Source organism: Salminus brasiliensis, chromosome 1, assembly GCF_030463535.1.
Source record: "Salminus brasiliensis chromosome 1, fSalBra1.hap2, whole genome shotgun sequence".
NCBI lineage: Eukaryota > Metazoa > Chordata > Actinopteri > Characiformes > Bryconidae > Salminus > Salminus brasiliensis.
In genome coordinates, this window is record NC_132878.1 from 14,471,649 (window position 1) to 14,497,928 (window position 26,280).

At 38.9% G+C, this 26,280-nt stretch overlaps 2 protein-coding genes across 2 annotated transcripts; one reads left to right on the forward strand and one right to left on the reverse strand.

Moving 5' to 3' along the window:
• Positions 1-321: 321 nt before the first annotated feature.
• hspb15 (heat shock protein, alpha-crystallin-related, b15) lies at positions 322-2,084 on the forward strand. Its single transcript, XM_072692820.1, has 3 exons — positions 322-1,089; positions 1,309-1,372; positions 1,836-2,084. Exons 1-3 carry the CDS (start codon positions 684-686, stop codon positions 1,978-1,980), a joined length of 615 nt encoding a protein of 204 aa, XP_072548921.1. The 5' UTR covers positions 322-683; the 3' UTR covers positions 1,981-2,084.
• A 12,499-nt stretch (positions 2,085-14,583) lies between these two features.
• LOC140537908 (myosin heavy chain, fast skeletal muscle-like) lies at positions 14,584-24,727 on the reverse strand. Its single transcript, XM_072660225.1, has 39 exons — positions 24,521-24,727; positions 24,290-24,433; positions 23,976-24,132; positions 23,761-23,788; positions 23,572-23,683; positions 23,388-23,480; positions 23,216-23,279; positions 23,028-23,126; positions 22,825-22,928; positions 22,595-22,733; positions 22,368-22,486; positions 22,130-22,279; positions 21,876-22,046; positions 21,486-21,786; positions 21,323-21,393; positions 21,157-21,244; positions 20,937-21,054; positions 20,723-20,846; positions 20,498-20,634; positions 20,144-20,399; positions 19,805-20,047; positions 19,532-19,708; positions 19,303-19,448; positions 19,103-19,193; positions 18,613-19,002; positions 18,377-18,503; positions 18,108-18,226; positions 17,524-17,720; positions 17,221-17,404; positions 16,944-17,109; positions 16,690-16,814; positions 16,252-16,560; positions 15,900-16,103; positions 15,692-15,817; positions 15,439-15,609; positions 15,202-15,306; positions 15,022-15,117; positions 14,784-14,915; positions 14,584-14,598 (listed from the first exon to the last, which is right to left on the reverse strand). The coding sequence occupies exons 1-39, from the start codon at positions 24,725-24,727 to the stop codon at positions 14,584-14,586; spliced, it is 5,805 nt and encodes a 1,934-aa protein (XP_072516326.1).
• Positions 24,728-26,280: the final 1,553 nt, after the last annotated feature.

Below are 26,280 nucleotides of genomic sequence, written 5' to 3' on the forward strand. Positions count from 1 at the left end.
TATTAAAATGCTTAAAATAAAAACAATACTTTTTAACATATTTGTATAATGTGCCCATAAATTGCTAAAACTCTGATTAATTTAATACTTAAATTTGTCATTAAAACGAAAGCTTTCCTTTATATAAACAGGGGCCTTGACCTAACCTTTTGGAAAGGCCATTTTACTGAATGTTACAAACAAGTATCAATGTCCGAGGATTACGTAAGTTCGCCTCCCCAAGCACTGTGCCGTCTTTGTTTGGCTCTTGACGTTGTTTACAAGGGACCTGCATTCTCTTTGGCTGATTTAGAAGTAAGGGAACAGACCGTTCCTGTTCTGCTAGCAAGCTTGCAGTTTCTGTGGTGAGGCAAAGAGCATGGAGATGTGACCAGTTTACAGAGGCATAAAACCCCATCACCAGAGCATCTATTGTCATCTGCCAAGAATTTGCCATTATGCCTTCAGAGCTATTAATACGGAGAGGACTGCATCGCTGTGCGTATGTCAGACTGTAGCATTGGGGTGAAAGCTCTACCTCACACTTCTGTTGATGCCTGGGGCTTGGATAACTGGAAGTTCGTGACTAGGGTCAAACGGACGAGCGCTGTATAAATAGGACGGGTTTGTTGTGGAAAACCTCGGAATAATTTAGCCTTCCAGAGCTGCACTATTAACTTATAACACGCTTCTACCACATCCTGATGTTAAGTCAGACTAAAACCAGGGATTCATCCGAGCAGTCGCCTTCAAATATGCCTCGCCCTCTGTTCAAGAGGAACGGCAGCTGGGATTCTATCCGAGACTGGCCAAAGTCAAGCCTTTTAGACCAGTGTGCTGGACCACCCTTTTTTCTTGAACCAGGTGATGTTAGCTGGCTAGACACAGCCAGGAAAACACTGGAGACATCACCTTGGCCTGGATTCCTGTGCTTCCCTCTGGTAACTTCTGTTTGCCCTGAGATATCTCCTTCATTTGGAGTTGGACAGCAAAGGCAGATCTCACAGGTTGAATGTGACCGTAAGACCTGGAAGATTTCTCTGGATGTCAGTCATTTTGGGGCAGAAGAGATCAGTGTCAAAACCAATGAGGGCTACTTGGAAATAACAGGTATTTAATGCAGTTTACTCTTTACTAATACTTTTTTGATGAATGACACGTTTACAGGGTTTTTGTGTGACTAGTCAGCCTTCACTGGTACAAAAGTTACAACCCTAAGATTGTTGTTTATGGTATTTGTGGGATTAGCACAATATTTTCATATACAATGCCTTGACAGTCAATGAAATGCATCTGGCTGGACCTTGAGCTTCTTTTTTTCTATCAAAGGAAAACATGAGGAAATGCAAGATGAACATGGGATAATTTCCAGGAGCTTTACAAGAAAATACAAGTAAGACTAACACATTTGACCCATTATGTTCTAGCCTTTACTTACACAACCTTCCCTTTCAAATACACGATGTGCAATATGAATATTGTTTCTTTAAATGTCTGAGTTTATCCTGTTTTTGTTGGAGTAGCTACCTCGACTGTCTAGGCTTTTGGAGCACTGTTCTGGATTTGGTTTGTATTCAGCTAGAAGAGCGTTAGTGAGGTCAGGATGTTGGATGATCAACTCCATCCCAAAAGTATTGGATAGAGCACCATTATTCCAGAGAACACAGGTCCACTGCTCCACAGCACAATGCTAAGGGACTAGACAAGCTGTATGTGCATTTACACATCAGTGTCAGCAATAGGTGCAACTAAATGTAGCTGAATGCATTTATTAGAACGGATGTCCACAAACATTTGGACACATTGTTTCTGTCATTATGCGACTTTTGTTGCTTGACTTTTGTTTACTCCATCAGGCTACCAGCAGAGGTCGATCTTCACCAGATGAGTTCCATGCTCTCTCCAGAAGGGAGTCTTGTAGTTGAGGCACCTCTTGGTTCCTCTCCTGTCACCTTCCCTGCAGAGACAGAGATTCCCATTCAGAGACAGGAAAAGCAGTAGGTTTATAAAGGTGTTTACGCTTTACTAGCTTTGATGCTTGTGAGTGTGGAATATTTTGAATTTGATAATTGTAAATAAAGTTCAGCACTGTTGCCCCCCCCCCCCCCCCCCAAAAAAAAAAATCATTTTGTTAAGTTTAAGTATGCTTTATTTGAGTATAGAATAACTGTTTTGGTACTACGATGCACTACAAATAACCCTAATAACACACTGTATATACTGTATATGGTCTTGTGCAAAGTGTTGGGCAACCCAGGTTAAATTACATGCATTTCACAAAATAAACTGCAATGGTCTAAAATGTGCAGATAAATGCCGTATTAAAGTTTGCTTCCTATAGAGGACTTATTCATTATATGTTAATGCAATGAGTATTTCATTTTAGACTTACGGTCTAAATACCAGGGGTCAAGCCCATAGTACAGCTTTGAAATCTGTACAGTTGTACTTGATGGTAACTTGTAGTTGATGGTCCAACACTTACAAAAAATTTAAACTTATTAGGCTGGAAATATTTACATTACATTTGCAGATTCATGTTATAATGTCATCCTGAATGGTTTGGCTCCTCATCCTTTAATTGCTGTCAGTAAACTGTGTGCTGCCTGTACATACAGTAAAAATGTGCTGCCTGTACATAGACACATGACATTTAGCATTTTTACTAATTAAATATCATGACAAAAAATATTTGCAAACATAATCATATGTAAAGCATTTTAACTTCTGTCACTGGGCTGAATATTATTTTATGCTATGTGCTGTCCTTTATTATTGTATGCACCATTTAAAGCAGCACTGTGCATGAATTGGTATATCGTCAGGAAATGTAATTTGCACTTTGAGCCACCCCTAAAGAAACCGCTTTACACATGCATTTCTGTGATGCAGAACAGTCACTGAAAGTGAAAGAAGTATGTGGACTGAGGAGGTAGAGTGATATTACAGGATAAGGACACAAATATGACTCTGCATTATGCTGTTCTCACAAGCAATATCCTGCCCGCTTCACCAAAGTGCTGCGGATAGCAGAGAATAACCAAAGTAGGAACGATTGAGAAGTTATTCTACCCATTACAGGTCAGTGGTGCATCACAAATATTACTATTAACTTTTATAATTACTATTAACTTTTATTTTAAGGTAAAAAAAGTCATTTTCTACTTGCCTAGGGACTGCAGTTGAAAATTAGCCAAATTGACTAAACTGGCACATGTTTAGTCAAAACATGTGAAATGGGAAATGTTGATTAATCACTTAGAAAATCAACAAAATGCCATTTGACCAGGGCTGCCCAATTGTTTTCATAAGTCTGTTCTTTAATGATTCTTAACTACTTGCACCTATGTTCCTGTTAACAGTTTTAACCAACAGTTTTGCTTCTAATTTTACAGAGTAACTTCCTGAAAACCAAATTGCTGTAATGTTAATATTAATGTTAACATGCATGATGTCTTATATTTTAATAAATGGTTTGATTACAAAATGTTACTCATCATTAAAAATGTTTTCTCATCATTAACATACATATGATAAAAATGCCAATACATAAAATAAATATATTGAATGAACTGCACATTGTTTTAATGTAATTTGCATTGCAGTTAGGATTACCTCAGACAAGTGGCAGTGTAAGGTTGCAGTGGTCAATAGAGGGCAGACTTGTACAAATAGAAAAAATCAGAGACCATAAGATGCATAGGAGACACTGGTTGGAGCTGATTTGTTGATGTAGTTCAGTCTAAAATAATTTCTTCTGTCCACCCCAGGCTAAAATGTTTTCATTGCAGGATTGCAGTTACTAATTAGTTGTAGTTTATTAGCCACCCTGCTACCTTGTCAATCAATAAAAGGGGACCACCATAGGGCCATTGAGGGCCATTGAGCTGATGTAATTGTTTATAGTCTTCTGTGAAAAAAGTCACCAAAATAACATGTTCTTTTGGCATACATTTTTATGAGACATGGTCCGCAAAATCCCTGCTCAATGTCAACTTTCCAGTTTTTGTGCATGAATCCTGAAAATGCTGCGTTGCCATGTACTTTTGAAGTGTGAGAAGCTTGGGCCAGATCTTTGTTAGTGGGAGAGTAGTGCTTTTTTTAGCATGTGGAATTGTTCAGGGCCATCATGAATAAAGTTTATAATTTTGTTTTACTTGTGTGCAGGGTTGGTCATCATACCATGTTTCCACTTAACGTTAAATGATTGAATTAGCTTGTGCTAAACTAACACCTACAGTGGGAGACAAGCACTCTAATGAGCATGTAAAAAAAAAAAATGTCCAAATGGTCCGACATCAATTAGGTCATTCAGAAACCCTCTAGAACACCAGATTCATATTGATCTACCAGTGTGCACTATTACTCAACATGCCTTTTTTTCAGTTAATTCTGAAATATGAAGTTAGGTTGGGCCAAATATATTTCAGATTTCCCTCATAATGTTTGACGAGTACTGTATTTAAAAATATTTTTCCCCATTATCATTATTGAGCTTATCATAAGGTCTTCAAAATGGTGTTTGTCACTTAAACCGATTTACATTTACTTTTGAAGTGTGAAACTTGGGTCATGGGCTAGATGAACACTAGGTTTAATAATAACCCTCACTTAACATGAATAAGGTGTTTAAGTCAGAATAAAACTGGGCCAGACCAAAATCAGGTTCTTAGTCTCTCTATTTACCTCTATGTAGAAGGTTTATTAGTGCTGGCCTGACCTGAATTAGTTCTTTTAGAATCTCTGTGGAGTTTTTCATATTCATTTGCTTGTGTGCACTATTGCTTTTGCTAAATATGCCATATAGCTTTCAGGGTTTCTGGCTCTCAGATACAAGAAACACAGTTGCTTGCTATTTTGTGATGTCTTAGAGGGTCCCAGATCTACTTGTTTACAACTGAATTCCAGTTACCTCCTAAAATAAATTTTGTTTTACTAAAATTTGTGTAATAGCCCAGCCAACATACTCATGTGGGGCTGGCATGGGTGGAACATGGGCTACATGGGTTCTAGGTGGACATGGGTTCTGAGTGGATTTGAACTTGTTTCTAAAACTCAATTGGGCTTTCCAAATAGGCCTTATCGTTACTGCCCCATGTGTAGTGTACAACCAAGATGGAGCCCCCTCCTGGTCCCATCACTGACCCTGGTGGGCATCCAAATGTGGGGCCAACATGGAAGCCAAGAACAAAATGTTTTGGTTCCAGTCGATTCTACTCATACAGGCCCCACATTGGCATGTTAGCCGGGAGTAGAAAAAGGATAAGAAGTAAAATACTGTACTATGTAACAAACTGAACAAACTCCAGGTCCAACATGGTGTAAAGTTCATGTATACATTGTGGTTTGAATGTTATATTAAACTGAGTTTAAGCTAAAGGCTCTAGTCTGTACACACACCCTGTGACTCAGATCTTTAGGTCATTCATCTTTTCCCCTCATGAATGCAACCTCTGCTGAGGCTGGAGCCTGTTCTCCAGCTGCTCTGGAAATTAGGATGCATGTGTGACATGCTATGCCACTGACACATCTGATTATGAAATCAGACCCGTCCTACCTTTTGCATTCCATATTGGGACCAACAGATGCGTGGCTACAGGTTTTGCGTTACAGCCATACTTATCCAGAAACTATTTTGGTAAATGATCCACATATCCTTTTACTCACACCTTGAGAAGTACAGATTAAGTGTGACTGACAAAACGGAATAGCATTTGGCAGAGCAATCCGTGTTTAGCTGATCGGTCATTTCCCTGCAGTAATGCGAGACTGTAGTCAGGTTCAAGGAAAAGACCTTGATACCTGTTTTTTTTGTTTATGGAAAGGATATTTACATATTACATACAGCTTTTATAGAAATGAGAGGACAGCATTTAAACATGTACAGCACTAAGGACAAGGGTGAGTGGTTAGAAGTGTATCATAGTTCTGTATGGAAAATGATTGTTTTAAATCCATGCTTTTCCATGCTGTCCTTTCAGCTAAATCCTAGTATCTTTTTTTCCCCCAACTTGAAATCTGGTACAACGGAACATGGTGTATCAATGCATCATATGTTATTCTATACTTGCAACAAGAGCCATCTTGACCAACTAAATATATCCACCTCCCCTATAGCTGGGAGGTAGTACCACTTTCTGTGGCTTGGGGCACTGCTGATGAGCGTTCTGAAGGAGTCATTCATTGCCTTTGGAAGGCACATGTTCAGTGCAAATAAAGAACTTGAACACATTGATTTTAAGCACTGTGCTTGGTAAAAGGGGTAATAATGGGGGAATACTCTCATTCAATTTGAAATAGTGAATGTGTTTATATGCACTTAATAATCAGATGTCTGCAGTGATTTGATCATTCAATGTTCATGTAAACAGCATGCTCCAATTTCATAGATCGGATTAAGACCTAGAAATCTGATCAAGAGAACTGGATTTTAGCTCAGTAATCAGATTTCTCAGAACATGTATTCCCCTTACCCTGATTTCTTTTAGTTTTAGTTCAGTCTTTGCATGCATGCAAACGTAACCGGATATGACTCATGCTCATTCAAAAAAAAAAAAAGAAGTTGACTTTGCAGGAATATTAAGAAAGCTGTAAGAAAGGCAGCATTGCATACTATTAGAAGCCAGTAAAGTGAGTCCATATTCACAAAACCTTTACCTTATGGCTCATAAAATGAGGAACAAGCCCTACAATAATAATTTAGTTAACTGTGAGAACTATAACATTAAATTGTTTTTGAGTTCTAACTTAGTCTCATCTCCAGCCATTGTATAAAGTACAGTAGTATTTTGGAAGAAAAATGTGTGTCAAGTCATTTATTTCTTGTAATGCCCATCTGTCTAACCATTCTTGTTTATTCTTGTCAAAAAGAAGTACGTATTATTCTGAATTGCTGTTGCATGTTGCCTGTAAGTACGCCTATTGACGGAGGTCCAGAACTAGTATTGTAAATACACAACAAGCCATGTAGTACTAAATAATTTGTTGGGTAAGTGAACATAGTGTGAGCAAATGTACTACTGCCAAAAATACAGTCGACAGCATCTTCAGTTACATTACAAGATTAGAGTGGTCAGGGAAAGAGAGGGGTGTGAAATAGCAAGCATACCTCTAGCTGCAGGGTACTCCACTCTGACCTACTTGAGCTAAGTGAGATTTATAGCACCCTTTAAAAATTAAGCTACAGACTGTCATCATGACCGTATGTCAATATTGTGACCATAAATGTCAGAGGAAAATAATCCAAGAACATGTCCTAGTTAGAAGTAACTTTTGTAAATTCCATATTACATGAAGTAGCAGGTCAATAATCCATCAAAAAGCACTGAGCATGTATTTGACTTCTTTAGGACAAGACTAAAGACATCTCCCAAAACTGTTCGTCTTCTGGTTATCCCACAGCCATTCATGGCCATGAATCAAAGAAAGCATAATTGACCTCACTCTTTTTGCTTGGACGACCCTCCCTCTCCCCCATCACTCAGTACAATATGCAGGCCTCTGTTAGCTGATGTAGCAGAATTGACAGTTGAGGCATTCTCCTCCAAGTGTGTTCTCCTTATCTTGCACTGGTGGCAGTTTAAAAATGAGTTGTTGACTTGCAAAATTGCAAATATGACCCGTTTATGCAGCTTTTAACAGCATTTACTGAGGAAAAAATGCTACAAAATGCTGTTTTAAGAGTCGCTTTAACAGAAGAGTGAGCACATTTGCGAGGATTCAGGTCAACACTCATTTGTAAGTTTTATTTAAGATCACAATGCAGCTCCTGGAACTTATACTCACCTTTTTTGTTCATCTCAATCTTCCAGCCTTCTCAAGATCCTCTCTATTGCTTAAGGTCTACAACATGATTGAATTTATTCTGCAATTAGATATTTGTTAACACCTGTAACTCAGTTAACACTGACATTTTGGGATTTCTTTTGTTAATATAATTCTAGACAGAAATAAACTTGGACATTAACTAAAATAAAAAAAAAGCTGGATTCAGTCAATTCTAAACAAATTTTATTAACACAGGTAATTACAGTTCTTCTACAAATGTATTCAGATGCTCCACTACCTCTTCATCCTCACTGCTCGAAATAAAGTCTCACTCGTTCATTCCTCCTATTGCTAAAGAAAAACAATGCTATCATTAGATTCATGCTTGATACTCTTTACTTACTAGTTTCTCACATTGCCTGCCACTGTTAGTTGCTAACTCCATCAAACCCCATTAGCCAAATCCATAACTGTGTTTTCCTGTTTTCTCAAGCTAGATGTTGAGATCTTGAATGCTAAAAGGTCCAGAATTTTTAGACTAACCAAGAAGGCGGCACATGATATAACTATTGATTTTGGTACTCTGTAGCGGAAACATTGTCTGTCCCAATTGTATACTACACAATAATACTATAGTTTGAAGTATATACATGCTATAAGTTATGTACTGTATACTAATCTTAATAGTGCGGGTTTGGCAGGTAGGTCAGGTAAGTAGCTCCTCCCTTTTTACTTCGTGTTGCGGGATAAACACTCAAAAATCAGACATTGGACATTTGAATATAGTCAACTTTGACACTTTTATTTATACATCATGCTGCATATAAAAAAAAAGTTAGTATTGCTAATTAGTATGCAATTGGAACACATCCACTGTCTTTGTAATTAGTTATACCCGCCAGCTTCTCTTAACAATCACCTGCAGCTCATAGTGTGCATGTGACCTGCATTTGCTTGCTCATGCAATGTCATGTAAGATGCTTTTGATTTGTGAATGGAGTCATCTAAGATTCGTTTAAAGAGCCAGTTCTGTAGCATGATCTGCTGCAGCCCTCTGCAAGCAGCAGACTGATAGTGTGGCTGAGCTTGGAGAACTAATGAACAACCTAAATTAATTTCCCTTATGTTAGACCTGCTGACTGAATTTAAACACAAAATGCCATCATGTTTTAAGTAATAAGACCCCAAGCATAAGACACCAAAAATGACTGGAATATTATTCCAAATAGCTCAACACAACTCATTCCACTCAACCAAGTGCTTTCTCCAAATTCAACACAAAATGCCACTTTTAATGAACTACTGCAGTTTCAGATGTATTCAACCCCTTCATGACCCCAAGACTTGGTGGACTTTGGGGTATGCTTGGGATCATTGTCCTGTTAAAAGGTCCAATTTACATTTTACATTTAAGGCATTTAGCAGATGCTCTTATCCAGAGCAACTTACAAAAGTGCTTTGCTATTTACCCAAGAATAACCTCAGCAAGTTTGAATAGACTAATAGTTCAAAGATACCTCTAAGCTTTATACATTACTAAGCACAAGACAATAAGGTGACCATAGTACTCTGCTATTCATCCAAGTACTCTCTGAAGAGGTGGGTCTTCAGTCTGCATTTAAAGACAGCGAGCGACTGTGCTGTTCGGACACCCAGGGGAAGCTTGTTCCACCACCACTTCGATGCCAGGACAGAAAAAGCCTAGACGCTTGTCTTCCGTGGATTTTGAGGGATGGTGGGTAAAGTCGAGCCGTACTTGAAGCTCGAAGGGCTCTTGGTGCGGATCGGCTTTTACATTTACATTTACATTTATGGCATTTAGCAGATGCTCTTATCCAGAGCGACTTACAAAGTGCTTTGTTATTTACCCAAGAAAAAACTTAGCTAGTTAGAATAGACCAGTAATTCAAAGGATACCTCTAAGCTTAGACATTACTAAGCACAAGACAATAAGGTGACCATAGTACTCTAATCATCCAAGTACTCTCTGAAGAGGTGAGTCTTCAGTCTGCATTTGAGGAGCGAGCGACTGTGCTGTTCGGACACCCAGGGGAAGCTTGTTCCACCACCACTTCGATGCCAGGACAGAAAAAAGCCTGGACGCTTGTCTTCCGTGGATTTTGAGGGATGGCGGGTACTTGATGGGATCGGCTTTTGACCATTGCCATCAAGTATGGAGGGGCTGGTCTGTCTTGGCTTTGTAGGCCAGCGTCAGGGTTTTGAATCTGATGCATGCAGCTACAGGAAGCTAGTGAAGAGAACAAGGCTTTTGACCATGGCCATAAAGTACGGCGATGATGCTTTCCTAACAGAACTCATGAAGTTTTCTCCTTCCCGATCCTTGCTTGTATCCATCTTGCCCGGCACTAGTTTTCTAGTTTTTGTATGGACTTTGGGCCACTGTGTTCTGGACTAACTGGAGCTATTTTAGGCTCTTACTAGAACATTATGACAGCAAGGCATTACAGTAGTCCAGCCTTGCTATATCTGTGTCACTGTGTAAGTAATGTGTTTCTTAGTTTAGCAATATGCAAGGTGTGTCTCCAAAGACAAATAAGAATCAGTCATAACAAAAAACAGGTTTTTCACAGTTGTGAAGATTCTCAGCATTAAGTCAAACAGTTTCTAGCAGCTTTTGGACCAAGCAGAGGGACCTCTGTTTTGTTAGAGATGAGCAGATGGCAGTTATTTTACATCCTATTTTTTGTTCGTTGATCTAAATTAAAGTTACACATTGCTTGCATTCATTTCTGGTTGCTTGCTTAGTTTAATTTCATAAGTTTTTTTTTTTACTTGAGTCAGAAATGTGGAGCTGATGTTGTTGATGGTGTCCAAAAATATGAGAGAAGGCTGACGGAATTACAGATGCTTTATATAACATATTACTATTTAATATGTATTTTATATATTATTTTATCACTGATATGTTCATATCAATAATTCACATTAATTTTAAGAATACACAGTTTTGTCAACTGTATATTGCTCAGGAAGATGCAGCATGACCTGCAGGAGGCTGAAGAACATGCTGATATTGCAAAATCAACAAGTTCAAGAGCTGTGATGCTGTCAAGGCTGTTTCTACATGAAATTTCATATTTTAGAAATGACGGATCGAATATTGAATGCCTTTTCACTTCAATGCTGAATAATTTCATTTGACATGAACATAAGCATGAAGTAAAACTATTTGAAGCAAGGTTTTTCAGCTCTTGAATTCTGTAACCTTGCAGTGCTGTTTATTTTGTAACTTAATTGGCTGTAAAGGGAATATTTTGCTAGGACTACTGATTTCTGACATACAAGTAACATGTAAAATGTATATAAATCAGCACAACCCGCTTACTTTTACCATTACTTAATGTGTAGTTATCAGTAGTTTTGCTAGATATTTAAGGAATATGTTCTCTCCAAGACAATGAAAATAAGGCTTCGTTTAGGTCAAGCCATGATCATTCTAATATCAGCTAAATTAATCATGGGTATGTATAAATGAATCATTCCTTCGGTAACTTGCTCATAACCTAACTCATCATGTTATGGTAGAACAGGAGCATTTTAAAGTCTTTAAAGAGTCAGTCACATAAATGGGTTATCCACATCGTTTGGCAATTATAAAGAAAACAAAAAAAATAAATAAAGAAAATAAAATGCCAGTAATCAATTACTGTAGCACTGTAGCGGAAATAAATCATTGGATTCACTACAACGTGTGTCGTCATAAATGCCATAGTAAACATGCACTCCAAGAATTACTGGCACAAGTTTGTAAATGCCACTGGTGATATAAATAGTGTTAAGCAAAGTTGTGAAAGTCTAGCTGGCATAAAATAGCACGCCAATAAAAGGGATGGCTCAATTTCAAGTAGGCCATCTATAATCCTCAAGGCTACGGACCAGTAAAACCACTCAGACCTTTCAGTGAAGAACAAATATGTTCATTCATAAAACGGCTTATGACATAAAATATGATTGGCACAGATGTAGTATATTAAAATGATGCCATTATGTACAAACAATTGCTTAGTTTTCCAATTTTGAGCAATTATATACAGTGGGGAAAAAATTATTTAGTCAGTCACCAATTGTGCAAGTTCTCCCACTTAAAAAGATTAGAGAGGCCTGAAATTGACATCATAGGTAGACCTCAACTATGAGAGACAAAATGAGAAAAAAAAATCAGAAGATCACATTGTCTGATTTTTAAAGAATTCATTTGCAAATTAAATTTCATCAACCATGTTTCATCTTCAATGCCCTTGCTGATGGAAGGGTTTGCACTCAAAATCTCACAATACATGGCCCCATTCATTCTTTCATGTACACAGACCAGTCGTCCTAGTCCCTTTGCAGAGAAACAGCCCCAAAGCATGATGTTGCCACCCCCATGCTTCACAGTTGGTATGGTGTTCTTTGGATGAAACTCAGCTTTCACTCTCCTCCAAACACGATGAGTTGTGTTTGTACCAAACAGTTCTACTTTGGTTTCATCTGACTATAAGACATTCTCCCAATACTCTTCCGGAACATCCAAATGCTCTCTAGCAAACTTCAGACACGCCCGGATATGTACTGGCTTAAGCTGGGGAACACGTCTGACACTGCAAGATCTGAGTCCCTGGCGGCGTAGTGTGTTACTGACAGTAGCCTTTGTAACGTTGGTCCCAGCTTTCTGCAGGTCATTCACTAGGTCCCCCCGTTTGGTTCTGGGATTTTTGCTCACCGTTCTTGTGATCATTTTGACCCAACGTACTGAGATCTTGTGTGGAGCCCCTGATCAAGGGAGATTAGCAGTGGTCTTGTAGGTCTCCCATTTTCTGATTAATGCTCCCACAGTAGATTTCTTCACACCAAGCTGCTTGCCTATTGCAGATTCAGTCTTCCCAGCCTGGTGCAGGTCTACAATTTTGTTTCTGGTGTCCTTCGACAGCTCTTTGGTCTTTACCATAGTGGAGTTTGGAGTGTGACTGTTTGAGGTTGTGGGCAGGTGTCTTTTACACTGTTAAAGAGTTTAAACAGGTGCCATTAATACAGGTAATGAGTAGAGCCTCTTAAAGAAGAAGTTACAGGTCTGTGACAGCCAGAAATCTTGCTTGTTTGAAGGTGACCAAATACTTATTTTCCACCACTATTTGCAAGTAAATTGTAATTTTCAGTATTTTTATTTCTCATTTTGTCTCTCATAGTTGAGGTCTACCTATGATGTCAATTACAGGCCTCTCTCATTTTTTTTAGTGGGAGAACTTGCACAATTGGTGACTGACTAAATACTTTTTTCCCCCCACTGTATTAACTAGTAATTTCCTGAGATTGTATATTTTTTATTTTCTCAATCTTGACTGATTATATTTTATTACATTTAGCAAAATATATTCTTGAGCAGTTTCGTCAGCACAGATGTCACTGTTTCTGAGTGAGCAGGTGGCAAACAGACAAACAGCCCTGACAGACAATTTGAGCTCCACAATTGCATAAATGATTTCATCCATTGCACTTTTGATGTGTTTGGCCTCATGTTGGCCTCAGGCATTTCAGGGTACAAGATCAGATTTTGTGATTGCTTCTGAAACAACTGTTGTAAACTCAAGTACAAAGGGCTGCAATTTCTTTAGGATAATGCTATTGTATATGACTATATTCCACTTTGTTTTTTAATTGGGTGAGGTCTGCATTTAGTCAGTCACATACAGTGGCATGCAAAAGTTAAGGCCAAAATTTCTGTTACTGTGAGTGCTAAGTGTATAAATGTGTGTGAATGACCTGTTTTCCAAAAGAAAAGTAAAAAAGTATACATTTATTTAATATTTTAAGCAAGATAATATTTTCTTTTTACCCTTTTTAACACAGGAAAGGTGTCTTCTGATGGTTCTTACTTCATATTTGTGCAGGTGTCGCTGTACAATAGAACAGTGCACCACCACCCTAAATTAAAACTTTCTTTTTTTTGCAACCAATATTTTTTTTATCCTTTCTATCAATCGTACAGGCAGTTCTCTCCACTTTGTCTTTCGGACCTCAACTTGACACAATTCTACACAATTTGTGTTAATTTGTGTCATTTCTTTATTTAATTAGGTACTTGAAATGCTTTATCTTGTTTTGTAGGAGTCAACTATTATGATTGAAGTATATGAAGATATGATGAAGTGCTTTGGAGTTGCTTAAAGGGAGCCATTGCTGCTGACTGCTGGGACGGTTTGGGAAAGGTTGCTGGGAAGGTTTTAGGAAATTTGCATCACCTACTTTTTGTGGAAATTGCATATAGTTATGTGACTAACTAACTACATGCACCATTTGAATTCTATGGTTTTATGTTTCATGACATCTGGTCCTTAGCAGGTCTTGAGATTTATGTGGTCCTTAGCAGGTTGTGAGATAAATGGTGGTGGTGGCTTACCGCTTAGAGCACTGGTCCATTTATGAAAGGGTTGTGGGCTCACAGTGAAATTTGTTGTGTTTTTGTTCATCTGAGGTTGTATTTATCTAATTTTATATTACTAATTATATATATATATATATATATATATATATATATATATATAGTATCTTAGTTTAGCAAATATTTGATTGATGTTAATCAATTACACCCTTATTTGCCATATCATTAACTGTTAACACCTCAAGCATTTATGACCGATTGCATTCTAGACATTAGAAATGTCACACACTACTCTGCATCAGATAGTGGTTCTCCAGGAAATGTGTGCTTTTTAATATATGAATGACTTGAACACACATGAGTGCTGCTGTTATACACAATGTTATTCAATAAATTGAAATGTTTCTTCTGTTACATAGTCATATTGTATAACCAATGCAGAATCATGCCTTGGAGATTTACTCTTCTTTGGCCTAGTGGAAAGGAAAGAAAAAAAAAACATTTGTTAATTTTTTTGTAAATACTGAGAAAATACTGATAGTAAAAATAAATATTGTGACTTAATGAACAAATTATTTATCTACTGATCATTCTAGAATTTCTTAACACTTTTTACCAGCATTCTGCTGTTTGTGTGACTTAGTGACTTCTACCTCACCTTGCCACTATCACGGCTCTTGGCTCTGAGCTTGTTGACCTGAGACTCAGCAATGTCAGCACGCTCTTCAGCCTCCTCTAGGTCATGTTGCACCTTCCTGAGCTTGGACAGGTGGCCATTGGCTTGTTCCTCCTAATTGTACAGTTTTCAAAATATGTATGTGAGAATTTTGTAGTATTTTACATATTTTAGCAAAGACGTTACTTCCTGTACCAAAGTGTTCTAAAAATGGACTCACAGCCTCCTCAGCTTGTCTCTTGTAAGCCTTGACCTTCAGCTGCAGCTTGTCAACCAGATCCTGGAGTCGGGTAAGATTCTTCTTGTCTTCCTCAGTCTACAGATCATACAGCTATTAGTTTCTATTTTTAATGAGAAAAGTACCCTCATGATTTAACATGGACATGAACATTACACATACCTGATAAGTGAGTTCCTTCACTCTTCTCTCATATTTGCGGACACCCTTAACAGCATCAACTCCACGTCTCTGTTCAGCCTCAACCTCAGCTTCCAGCTCGCGCACCTGGATGAGTTCATACATACATAAAAACTCTTTGGTTTATATTTAATGAAACAAACATCACTGACAATATATCTAGTGTTCAAAGACTGTAACTGAGCACTGAGTAAATATTAGCATCCAGGTAAGACTAACCCTGGACTCCAGTTTCTGGAGTTGTTTCTTTCCACCCTTCATGGCCAGATTCTCAGCCTCATCCAGGCGGTGCTGCAGGTCCTTCACTGTGACCTCCAGGTTCTTCTTCATCCTCTCAAGGTGAGCACTGGTGTCCTGCTCCTTTTTGAGTTCCTCTGCCATCATGGCAGCCTGACCAGTCCAACAAAATGTGATCAGATTTTGGAGTAAAGCATAAAACAAGACCATCAACAAAATTAGGAAAAACACTCACATCAGTGATGGCTTTCTTGGCCTTATCCTCTGCATTTCTTGCTTCCTGCACAGTGTCGTCAACCTCACTTTGGATTTGAACAAGGTCAGCCTCAAGCTTCTTCTTGGTGTTCACCAGACTTGTGTTCTGGAAGAAATTATGTAAATCATTAGTAATTTTCCCAAACAGGTGTTCATTTCTCAATAGTGTAACAAGACAGTTAAAATACCTGAGAGTGGAGCAGTCCAAGACGCTCACTAGCATCCACCAGCTCTTGCTCGGCCACCTTACGACCTCTCTCTGTCTGCTCCAGGGCAGCTCTGAGCTCCTCAATTTCAGCCAACATCAGAGTGTTCCTACGCTCCACCATGGCCACCTGCTCCTTCATGTCTTCCTGTCCCCTCAGAGCATCATCAAGGTGCAGTTGGGCATCCTAAACATCAGAAAAGTTAAAAATACGACATATTGCATGAGATTGAGGTTATGGCTAAATAAATATTTGAGCTTTAAGAGTACCATAGACATGGGTAGCTCATTAAAGGTTTTCTAAAAATGGGTGTTTGTATTTTAAAGGCTAATACCTTCAGTTGTCCCTGCACATTCCTCAGCTGTTTCTGGGCCTCAGAAGCTTGGCGATTGGCATGGCTCAGCTGAATTTCCATCTCATTGAGATCTCCTTCCATCTTCTTCTTGATTCTTAAGGCATCATTCCTGCTCCTGACCTCAGAGTCCAGAGTGCTCTGCATGGATTCAATCACTCTCTGGCTGTTCCTCTTGATCTGCTCAATCTCCTCATCCTTCTCTGCAAGCTTCCTGTCAATCTCACCCTTGACCTGGTTAAGCTCAAGCTGGACACGAAGAATCTTGGACTCCTCATGCTCCAGAGTGCCCTGTAAGAGTGTTAGGTAAGTTCAGTTTTCTTCAGTTGAGTATGCTGGTTTCAAACAAACTCAGATGAGCACAAACACATTAACACAAATGACAGCAGTTTATTGTTTTAATTTAGTGTATGAATCTACCTCAGCCTCTTCCAGGGCAGTCTGAATTTCTGCCTTCTCAGTCTCTACTGTCTTCTTGGCCTTCTCCAACTCATGAATGCTCTTTCCAGTCTCACCAATCTGTTCAGTCAGGTCTGAGATCTCCTCTGTAATGAAATGAACAAATATTGTTATTTGGTTAATATTTCTAATAAAATGTTTTCATCTGAGCAGAACAACAATATTAGTAGATAAAACTGCATTGAAAAAAATGTTTCTGGACTGTTGTAACATACGTTGCAGATTCTTGTTCTCTCTCTTGAGGGTCTCCAGTTGGTCAAGAGCTTCCTCATAAGAGTTCTTCATCTTGAAGAGCTCAGTGCTGAGAGCACGAGCCTCCTTCTGGGCTCCCTCCAGCTCTGCCTGACCCTCCTCATACTTCTGCTTCCATTCTGCCAACACCTGTTTGTAGAGACACAATCCTTAATTCACAAAGCATAATATGCAAAGACCAGAACAACAATGATTCTATGTGAATAGAGTATTCGTCACTGAATTATTCCAACAGTTTACCTTGTCAAAGTTCCTCTGTTTCTTGTCAAGGTTGGCAGCCAAGGCATTGGCTCTCTCAACATCAATCATGAGGTCCTCCACCTCACCCTGGAGTCTCTGCTTAGTCTTCTCTAGAGAGGCACACTTGGAGTTCACAGCCTCAATTTGTTCCTCAGCCTCCTGCAGACGCTGTGCAAGCTTCTTCCTATTAAAATTAGATTTCATAATATATTTTAATGTTTGTTTTAGAGGTGTGAATATTTTCTGTAAATGATGAACATCTGTATCCATAAACAATATAATAAGTCAGCCTTTTGTGCGTACTTGGACTCTTCAAGCTCCTCAGTGCGCTGGATGGCATCAGTTTCATATTTAGACCTCCACTGGGCAACCTCACTGTTGGCCTTGGACATTGAACGTTGAAGCTCAGCCTTTGCTTCCTGCTCCTCCTCAAACTGCTCCCTGAGAAGGTCACAGTCATGACGAGCAGACTGCAGTCCGTGGGCCAGGGCATTCTTAGCCTGGGAAATACAAAAGCAGTAGTCCAAATTCATAAACAACACAGTTAAATATAGCATGCATGCATTTATGCTTGTGTTATTAGTGATTCATTACAAAAGACAATAGCAAGTCAAAGTGATTGTAAATTGAGTATTTTGCATGGTTTAGGATGTTGCTCAACTATTCAAAATAAAACTAGAAAGGAGAGATATGATTTTGCTCCTCTGACTTTAAAGAAAACGGAAAGTCATTTGCTTAGCTTTGTGAAGGTGAAAAGCTTTGATAAATTACTGTACTGTACTGTACACTTCACATGGCTTATGAGATGTATGAATCTGGCCCAATGTTTCTTTGTGGCATTCACTTAATTGAAGTGTTTTGAATGGATTTATTTATGATGTTTTTACCTTAACCTCCTCCTCAATCTGTCTCTTAAGCTCATCGATTTGCTGAGTGAAAGCCTGTTTGCCTCTGGTCAGCTGAGACACCAGAGACTCTTTCTCCTCCAGCTGGCGTCCAAACTCACCTGCACATCATTAAAAAATATGTCATTTTTAATTGTCAGAATATTATGAACATTGTCTGTACAAAATGGTAATCAGGGTGTGAGGATAGTTAGGGAATGCTAATTTCCCAAGAAAACATGTCTGTGAAGTGCAGGGCAATTTTTATTTACCATTCTCAGTCTGAAGCCTAGCCTTCTGAGCACTGAGGTCATTGATTTGGCGCAAATTCTCATCATTTTTGGTCTTGATTTCACTCAGTTGATCCTCAAGGGTTCTGCACATCTTCTCAAGGTTTGCCTGTAAATTCAACAGTCATTGCTATTTTAAAGCCAGTTTTGGACTATATTATTTGTATGTATATGAAATTATTCTGTCTATGTATAAGCTTGGTGTTTGTAACAGAGACCTTGGCCTTAGCAACAGCCTCCATGTTGCTGGAGAGATCATCAATCTCCATTTTGTATTCACTCTTTTCTTTCTCAAGCTTCTGCTTGACACGCTGGAGGTTGTCGATTTGTTCTCCAAGCTCAGCCACGCTGTCGGCCTGCTTCTTGCGGAGGGCAGCGGCAGTTGCCTCATGCTGCAGAGTGGACTCTTCCAGATCACGACGCAGCTTCTGGAACTCAGCTTCGCGCTTCTTGTTCATCTCAATCTGAGCAGCAGTTGCTCCTCCAGCCTCCTCAAGCCTCTCGCTGATCTCCTCAAGTTCCCTGGACAGATCAGCTCTCTGCTTCTCAACCTTGGCACGAGCAGCACGCTCAGCCTCAATCTCTTCCTCCAGCTCCTCAATACGAGCCTATCAATAAAAAGAAAATCATGTTTAAGTATCATGTTTAAATGATAAAAAGCTACATTTGTTTCAAAATTGCCTCATTATAACAGAAATAAATAACTACCTGAAGTTCCTTGATCTTCTTCTGAAGCTGAGCACCCAGAGACTGCTCATCTTCAATCTTGCTAAGAAGCTGGCTTATTTCAAAGTCTTTCCTGAGGAAATTAAACAGAATCTTTGTTATATCAGGCATAGAAAACATTCTAATGATAAGAAATCTAATTTTGTGTTATTTGTTTCTGTTCTTTGTCTGTTTGAAATTACTTCTTCAGCTTCTCATCAGACTGCTGCTTGTCATTCTCCAGGTCCATGATGGATTCCTGAGCCAGTTTCAGGTCACCCTCAAGCTTTCTCTTGGCTCTCTCCAGGTCCATACGGAGCTTCTTCTCTTGCTCCAGAGAACCCTCCAGCTGTAAAAACACAAAGCTTGTTTAGAGGTAACCAGAATTATCTTATGTGAAGTCCAGTTGCATGTTCATGTCATGTAACTCACATCATCCACTTGTTGCTCAAGCTTAGTCTTGGACTTGGTCAGAGTGTTGACTTTGTCCTCCTCTGCCTGAAGATCATCAAGAGTTTGCTGGTGTGCCTCTTGGAGGGCTTTCTTCTCCTTTGTGAGTTTACCAATGCTCTCATCTTGAGCTGTCATCTCCTCAGTGAGGTTCTTGACCTGCATTTTTGAATCCACATTTTACATATTATTAGGAAACGAGTTATTGTTAAATTCAATTTGGATGTATTTCTTTGCTCCTCTTTTAGTTCTGACCTTGTTTTCAGTGGCGTGTTTCTCCTTCTCCACTTTAGCCAAGGTAAGCTCCAAGTCATCAATGTCCTTCTTCAGCTCTGAGCACTCATCCTCCAGTTTCCTCTTCTTAGCAGTCAGCTCAGCGTTGATTTCTTCTTCATCCTCCAGTCTCTCAGTGGTCTCTTTGAGTTTAGCCTCAAGCTGGATTTTGCTCTTAATCAGACCCTCACATCTCTCCTCAGCATCTGAAAGATTCTCAGATTCCTGGAAAAGAATTCATTAAACAAACATCTCATAAATATCTACTGTACTTTATAGAATTTTGGGATTGGATTATGTTGGTATTGAGGTAATACTGACAGATGCCACTTGAAGCTGCAGATCATTCTTCTCTTGCAGCAGTGACACCATTTTCTCCTCAAGCTCCTTCTTTTTGGCCTCAGCTTTGGCCAGATCTTCTTTGCATTTGATAAAGTCCTCTTTCATGTTAGCCAGTTCCTTCTCGGTCTCAGCACTCTTCAGCAGAGGCTTGATCTTGTAGTACACCTTCATCCATGGCCAGTGTTTGACATTCATGAATGAGCGGATGTTGTACTGGAGGGTATAAATGGATTCCCTGAAGAAATAAAATAACTTGTTGTCCCACTGTTCTACTCTAGTAACATCAACAGTACAAAATTCATTGTTTATATGTCTTCATGTTTTTTTAAATACCTCCTCTCCATCATCTTGACAAACTCCCTTCTCATGAGGTATCCACGGCAAAGAGCCTGAGTCATTGTGACCAGACTAGCCAGTTTCTCATCTCGCATCTCTTCAAGAGTACCAAGCAGACCAGCTTTGAAGAACACCTGAATGTAAGGAGAGCAATTTACTACTTGTATCACATTAGGTATTACATTTTTATTGATATCTTAAGCTCCTGTGGTAAGTAATCACCTTAGTGTGTCCAAATCTGTACTGGTCATGGTCAACATCAATGGACCCTAGAAGCTTCTCACTGGCCTTCTTGTTGTCAATAAACTGGCCTTCGGGGATGACACTGGCATTCAGCACTTTGTATCTGTGAACACATAAAGGTTTCAGCTCTGCTTCATTCAAAACGAAAACTACAGCCTTAAATTTTATCACTCTATACTCTTCTTCTCTCTACCTTTGTTTGAAGTCACCGTAAAGGATTCTGCTGGGGAATCCCTTTCTGCAGATTCTGATACCTTCCAGCACACCGTTACATCTCAGCTGGTGGATAACCAGGAAGTTCTCCATGAGACCTGACAAATACAGTAGTGGTAAACATTCATAAATATTCAATTATGCAGGTAAATACAAATTTTTGCATCTTTTACAGCTCAGATTGAAATGTTCATCTTTACCTGGAGTCTTAGACTCATTGGGAATCAGGCAACGCACAAAGTGAGGATGTGTGCTCCTCAAGTTGGTCATCAGCTTGCCCAAGTTCTCCTGCAGAGTGAACATATTATTGGTGTTCTCATATTATAAAGAAATGCGTTGATGTAATGACCTGTAAATGTAACATACCCTAAACTGTGAAGATACAGTCTGCATGGAACCACCCTTCTTCTTGCCTCCCTTCTTGCCGCCACCAGTCTCTGTGTTAATAGTTAAATGAGAAATCTGAACAATTTTTTTGGGGAAAATTAAATGAGTCTAGTAAGTATATTATTAAAGAAAAGGAAATTACCTTCAACAACGGGTGGGTAGAGGGTAGCAAGCAGTTTCACTGAGGACTTCTGGTACAGCTGCACAACAGACTCGTTCAGTGGGTCCTTGTTCTTATCCAGCCAGCCAGCAATGTTGTAGTCCACAGTACCAGCATAGTGAACCAGGGAGAAGTGGGCTTCAGCCTTGCCTTTGGCAGGCTTGGGCTTCTGGAAAGCATTGCACTTTCCAAGATGCTGATCATACAGCTTGTTCTTGAAGCTGGTGTCTGTAGCCTTGGGGAACATGCACTCCTCTTCAAGGATGGAGAAGATACCCATGGGCTGTTTTCAGAAATAAATAGGTTTATGAAGAAATACATTCACTTGAATGCAAATCAGGTAGTGTATATGAATGTACATTATGAACTCACTTTCTCAATGAGCTCAATGCAAGCGGCCAAGTCCATGCCGAAGTCAATGAACTCCCAGACAATACCCTCCTTTTTGTACTCTTCTTGCTCCAGGACGAACATGTGGTGGTTGAAGAACTGCTGCAGCTTCTCATTGGTGAAGTTGATACACAGCTGCTCCATGCTGTTGAACTACAGGTGTATAAAATAGTCAGTAGAGTCCGTGTTCAGCATGATCTGATCAAATGTAGCTTGTGATCACTGAACAAACTTACATCAAAGATTTCAAATCCAGCAATGTCCAGCACACCAATGAAGAAATTTCTGGCTTGTTTTGTGTCCAACATCTGGTTGATACGAATGACCATCCACAAGAACATCCTCTCATAGATGGATTTGGACAAGGCGCTGACAGCATTGTACACCTACAAGTACAATAAATGAAAAATTTGATCGTATTTCCAGAAAAACTTCCTTTATTTTTAAACATTTTATTGTAAATATGAATATTACCTGTGGCACGGTCTGCCCCTTTGTGACAAACTCATTTCCGACCTTCACTCTTGGGTAGCACAAAGCCTTCAGCATTTCAGCTGAGTTCAAGCCCAGAAGATAGGCAATTTTGTCAGCCTCTGTTAGAAACAGCAAAAATATGCACCATCAGTCACTATGATCCATTTTTAACCAGAGCAAATTTGCAGTTTGAACAAAAACACAGAACCTCTGAGTAAGAGTCTCACCCTCTGTGCCGTCAGGCTCAGCCTGCTCCTCACGCTGCTTTTGCTTGAACTTCATGTTACCATGATGGAGGACAGCTCCGGTAAATTTGTAGATGCCCATCTTCTCCTCAGCACTGAAGCCCAGAATGTCAATAGCAGTCTGTACAATAAAAATCATCATTATAAAAATGCTGTGAATAAAAAGATCAAATTAATAATCTGTCATTGCTTTGGTTTCAACAGCATCTTACATCTGTGGCAACCAGCTCTTCCTTGTCATCAATGCTTGCCACTGTGATCTGACCCTGACTGCACATGGGGAAGTCATAGGGGTTGGTGGTGATGAGTGTCATTTCTGCAACACAGAGACTTTATTTTAAACTTGTTCACAGATATTTTGGTATATTTTGGGTCAGAGAAAGGTAAGAAATGCAGTTTCTGGATAGTGTCCTACCAATCAACTCAGGCTTATGGTTGGTCATCATCTGGTAGAAGATGTGGTAGCCTCTCTCATCTGGAAGCTGGAATGTTACTCTAGACTTCTCCAGCAGATCTGTTCAGACAATTCAGGAATGTTATCCACTAATTATCAACAGACTGACCCGTAGAATTACACTTTTAATGTAACAATGAGTAACTTACAGGTCTCAATATCAGCACTGGCCAGTTTGCCACTTGTGCCAAAGTGGATTCTGATGAATTTACCCTTTTTAGAACAAAAATTAAATATAGTGAGAATAAAGTTGTAGAGAAAACATCACTAAACTCCTCAATAATTTTGTTAAGCTGAAACGTTTTGAAGTGAATTACTTACAAAACGAGAGGAGTTGTCATTTCTCACAGTCTTGGCATTACCATAGGCCTCAAGCAGAGGGTTAGCAGCAATGATCTGATCCTCAAGAGATCCCTTCAGCACACAAAAATGTATTATTTTAATGAGTGTTTTAAAGTTTGGTGATCTTACAGGTAAGTGTTTTAGTTATAGATGTATATTTTACCTGCATTTTGCCGGAAGCTTGCTCCTTCTTCTTGTCACCTTGTACTGCAACTGTGGCAAAGTACTGGATGACACGCTTGGTGTTCACAGTTTTTCCAGCACCGGATTCTCCACTGGTTTAGACAAAATGCAAATTAGGAGATGCAGCAATTTCAGTTATTCCAAGACATTTTTTCTTGTGGATACTTACGTAATCAGGACAGACTGGTTCTCCCTGTCTATAAAATGAAAATATAGTATTGAGTCACATTACATGAACAAAACCTCTCCAGAATGGTAACTTAATTTGTTTTTCATTTATATTTGATACAATGTAAAGGACGTTGGTGTATTCTGTGAGGAAATGGAAAATGTGTGTTTTTTTTACTGTGGGTATATATACATTTCATTTTCTTTATATCTTACCAGTGAGCATGAACTGATAGGCATTGTCAGAGACAGAGAAGATGTGGGGTGGGGCCTCCATGCGCTTTTTGCCTCTGTAGGCAGCCACCACTTCTGCATCATACACTGGGAGCCACTTGTAGGGGTTCACAGTAGCGCAGAACAGTCCAGAGTAGGTCTGAAGCAGATATGTACAGATCATTGTTATTAAGCTACAAAATTACAGTTCTAAGAAATTGTCACTACATGATTTATGCAACTCTTTGAATCACAGTCATATATAGGAGTCATCTCTTTTGCCATTGACCAGTGAAGCTGTGTTATTTATTACTTACGTAGATCATCCATGCTGCATAACGCTCTTTGAGGTTATAGAGCACAGAGGCTTCATTGAGATGGGTCATCATGGCCATGTCCTCAATCTTGTCGAATTTGGGAGGATTCATGGGGCTGACATCATCCTCCTTAACTGTTCTCTCCTGTTAGTAAATAAGATAAGGTATGGTTAGTTCATGGTTTGACAGAAATGATGATACAGTAATGTATATTTCTGCAATAACTCTCACCTCCTTGTTGTTGAGCAGTTCAACAGTGACTTTGCCACCGTCTCTGCTCTTGATTGTAGCCTTCAGGTACAGCTCTTTTGCATCAGCTACATAGCAAGCACTCTTTGCATCAAAGGGCTTGTTTTGAGCCTCAATTCTCTCCTTCTCAGGCTTTCGGAGGTAGATGGCAGCTTTGCCGTAAACGGCCATCTCCGCGTCCGTACTCATGGTGGCGGCTTGCTAAGAGTAGGATTAGAAAATAAAAATTGTTCTTACATGTGACAAGCTCATTTGTTTTCTAAAATTTCACTGAAAATAGATTAGACAGTAAATTTAATGTTTCACTTGGCAAGCTGATTACAGTAAAAACTGCTGCTTCTCTTAGTACTTCTAAAGGATAGCTGTAGTACTGTGTATCATGGTGCAGTTATTTATTGTATTTTAATCTTAAATCTTATATTCATAAGCTATTGTTTGTATGTATTGTTATCCATATGTATTATCCATGCATAGAATATTAGACTAACGTGAGAAATCATTCCGCCTCAATTATTGTTGAATTTGAATGGTCTGTATTTAGCTGCCTTTTAGTCTATGCCCTGATCAAGTAATTCATTTATTTAAAATTTTATCCACCATTATGCAAAGCAAATATACTGAAGAATATGTTGTAATATTAGTGCAATTAGCCAAATATGTCTTACTTTCTTCTTGCCAGAGACCAGAGGAAATTTTCACAGTCCTGAAAATGAACATTCAGAATATCATAGTTACTAATTACATATGTATGTAAAGATTTATAATGTACAATAACAATAGATTCCCTGACAGGCAGCACAGCCTCTTACCACAGGCAGGTTCTCAGGTCTCCTGTGCAGCTCTATCAGCCTCAGTCAGGCTTATATTGAGGTGTTTGTGCAGACTAAGCAGACTCCATTAAAGGCAAGTGCAAAGCTTTTGATTTATTTTGAGTAGTCTCAGCCATCTACAGTCACAAACAGAAGTGATAGCTGCCTTACTGGATGTCGAGCGAACACTTTTGTAGACAAACTTGCATGCTTATTTGAGTTTGGCAAATGATATATGTTCAGTGTATTCATTTGAAATAATTGTATTAAGTTTAAAGAATTAAGCCCAACTTTGAAACAATTTGTATTTAAAAAGAGTAAATGTGGTCTTTACTTCTTCAGTTATCATTGTGATGTTTGAATATGCATAGCAATCAGAATAGTAATAATTAAATAAATATGAATAAATAAATAATTAGTCTGCACTTATTTGAGTCACTAACAGATTTTCTTCATTTCTTCATTTATTTATTTTATCGTATGGCTGTGTTGAAAATGCTTATCTGTGAAATGTGACACTGTGACAAGATTCTTGTCCTTCTCCTGTACCCTCACCATGCATGGACAGTTCTCAACAGTTGTTAATGCTTACTATATGCATACTAGAGATTCTTTATCTCAGACTTTTTACTGACAGTCAAACTGCTGTTGAAGTAATTAAACAATGACAGTCTAGTCACGTTAGAAATAAAGAAACGTGAGAGATTTTTTTTTTTTTTTTTGGCTTCTTGCAATACCTTTTCTGGGTCTTGTGTATCTAATTTTTTCCACAGAGCATTTTTCCACAGAACTATTTTTGAAATACAGGAAATATGAAAAACACATAATGTAATAAACCTAAACACCAATTGTGATTTCGGATCATACCTTCTGTATATGGTACTGTGGGAGGTGACTCTGACAATTTTGGTTTGTCAGGTTCTAAAAGGCCAG

What these genes read in the sequence shown, in the direction of transcription:
- LOC140537908 (XM_072660225.1), bottom strand. Translation starts at nt 24,727, where the DNA reads ATGAGTACGGACGCGGAGATGGCCGTTTACGGCAAAGCTGCCATCTAC. An exon ending in AACTGCTCAACAACAAGGAG is followed by an intron (nt 24,434 to 24,520) that starts GTGAGAGTTATT and finishes ATTTACTAACAG; the next exon opens with GAGAGAACAGTTAAGGAGGA. An exon ending in ACAGATTTGGACACACTAAG is followed by an intron (nt 20,635 to 20,722) that starts GTGATTACTTAC and finishes CCTTACATTCAG; the next exon opens with GTGTTCTTCAAAGCTGGTCT.
- hspb15 (XM_072692820.1), top strand. Translation starts at nt 684, where the DNA reads ATGTTAAGTCAGACTAAAACCAGGGATTCATCCGAGCAGTCGCCTTCA. An exon ending in GGGCTACTTGGAAATAACAG is followed by an intron (nt 1,090 to 1,308) that starts GTATTTAATGCA and finishes TTTCTATCAAAG; the next exon opens with GAAAACATGAGGAAATGCAA. An exon ending in AGCTTTACAAGAAAATACAA is followed by an intron (nt 1,373 to 1,835) that starts GTAAGACTAACA and finishes TTACTCCATCAG; the next exon opens with GCTACCAGCAGAGGTCGATC.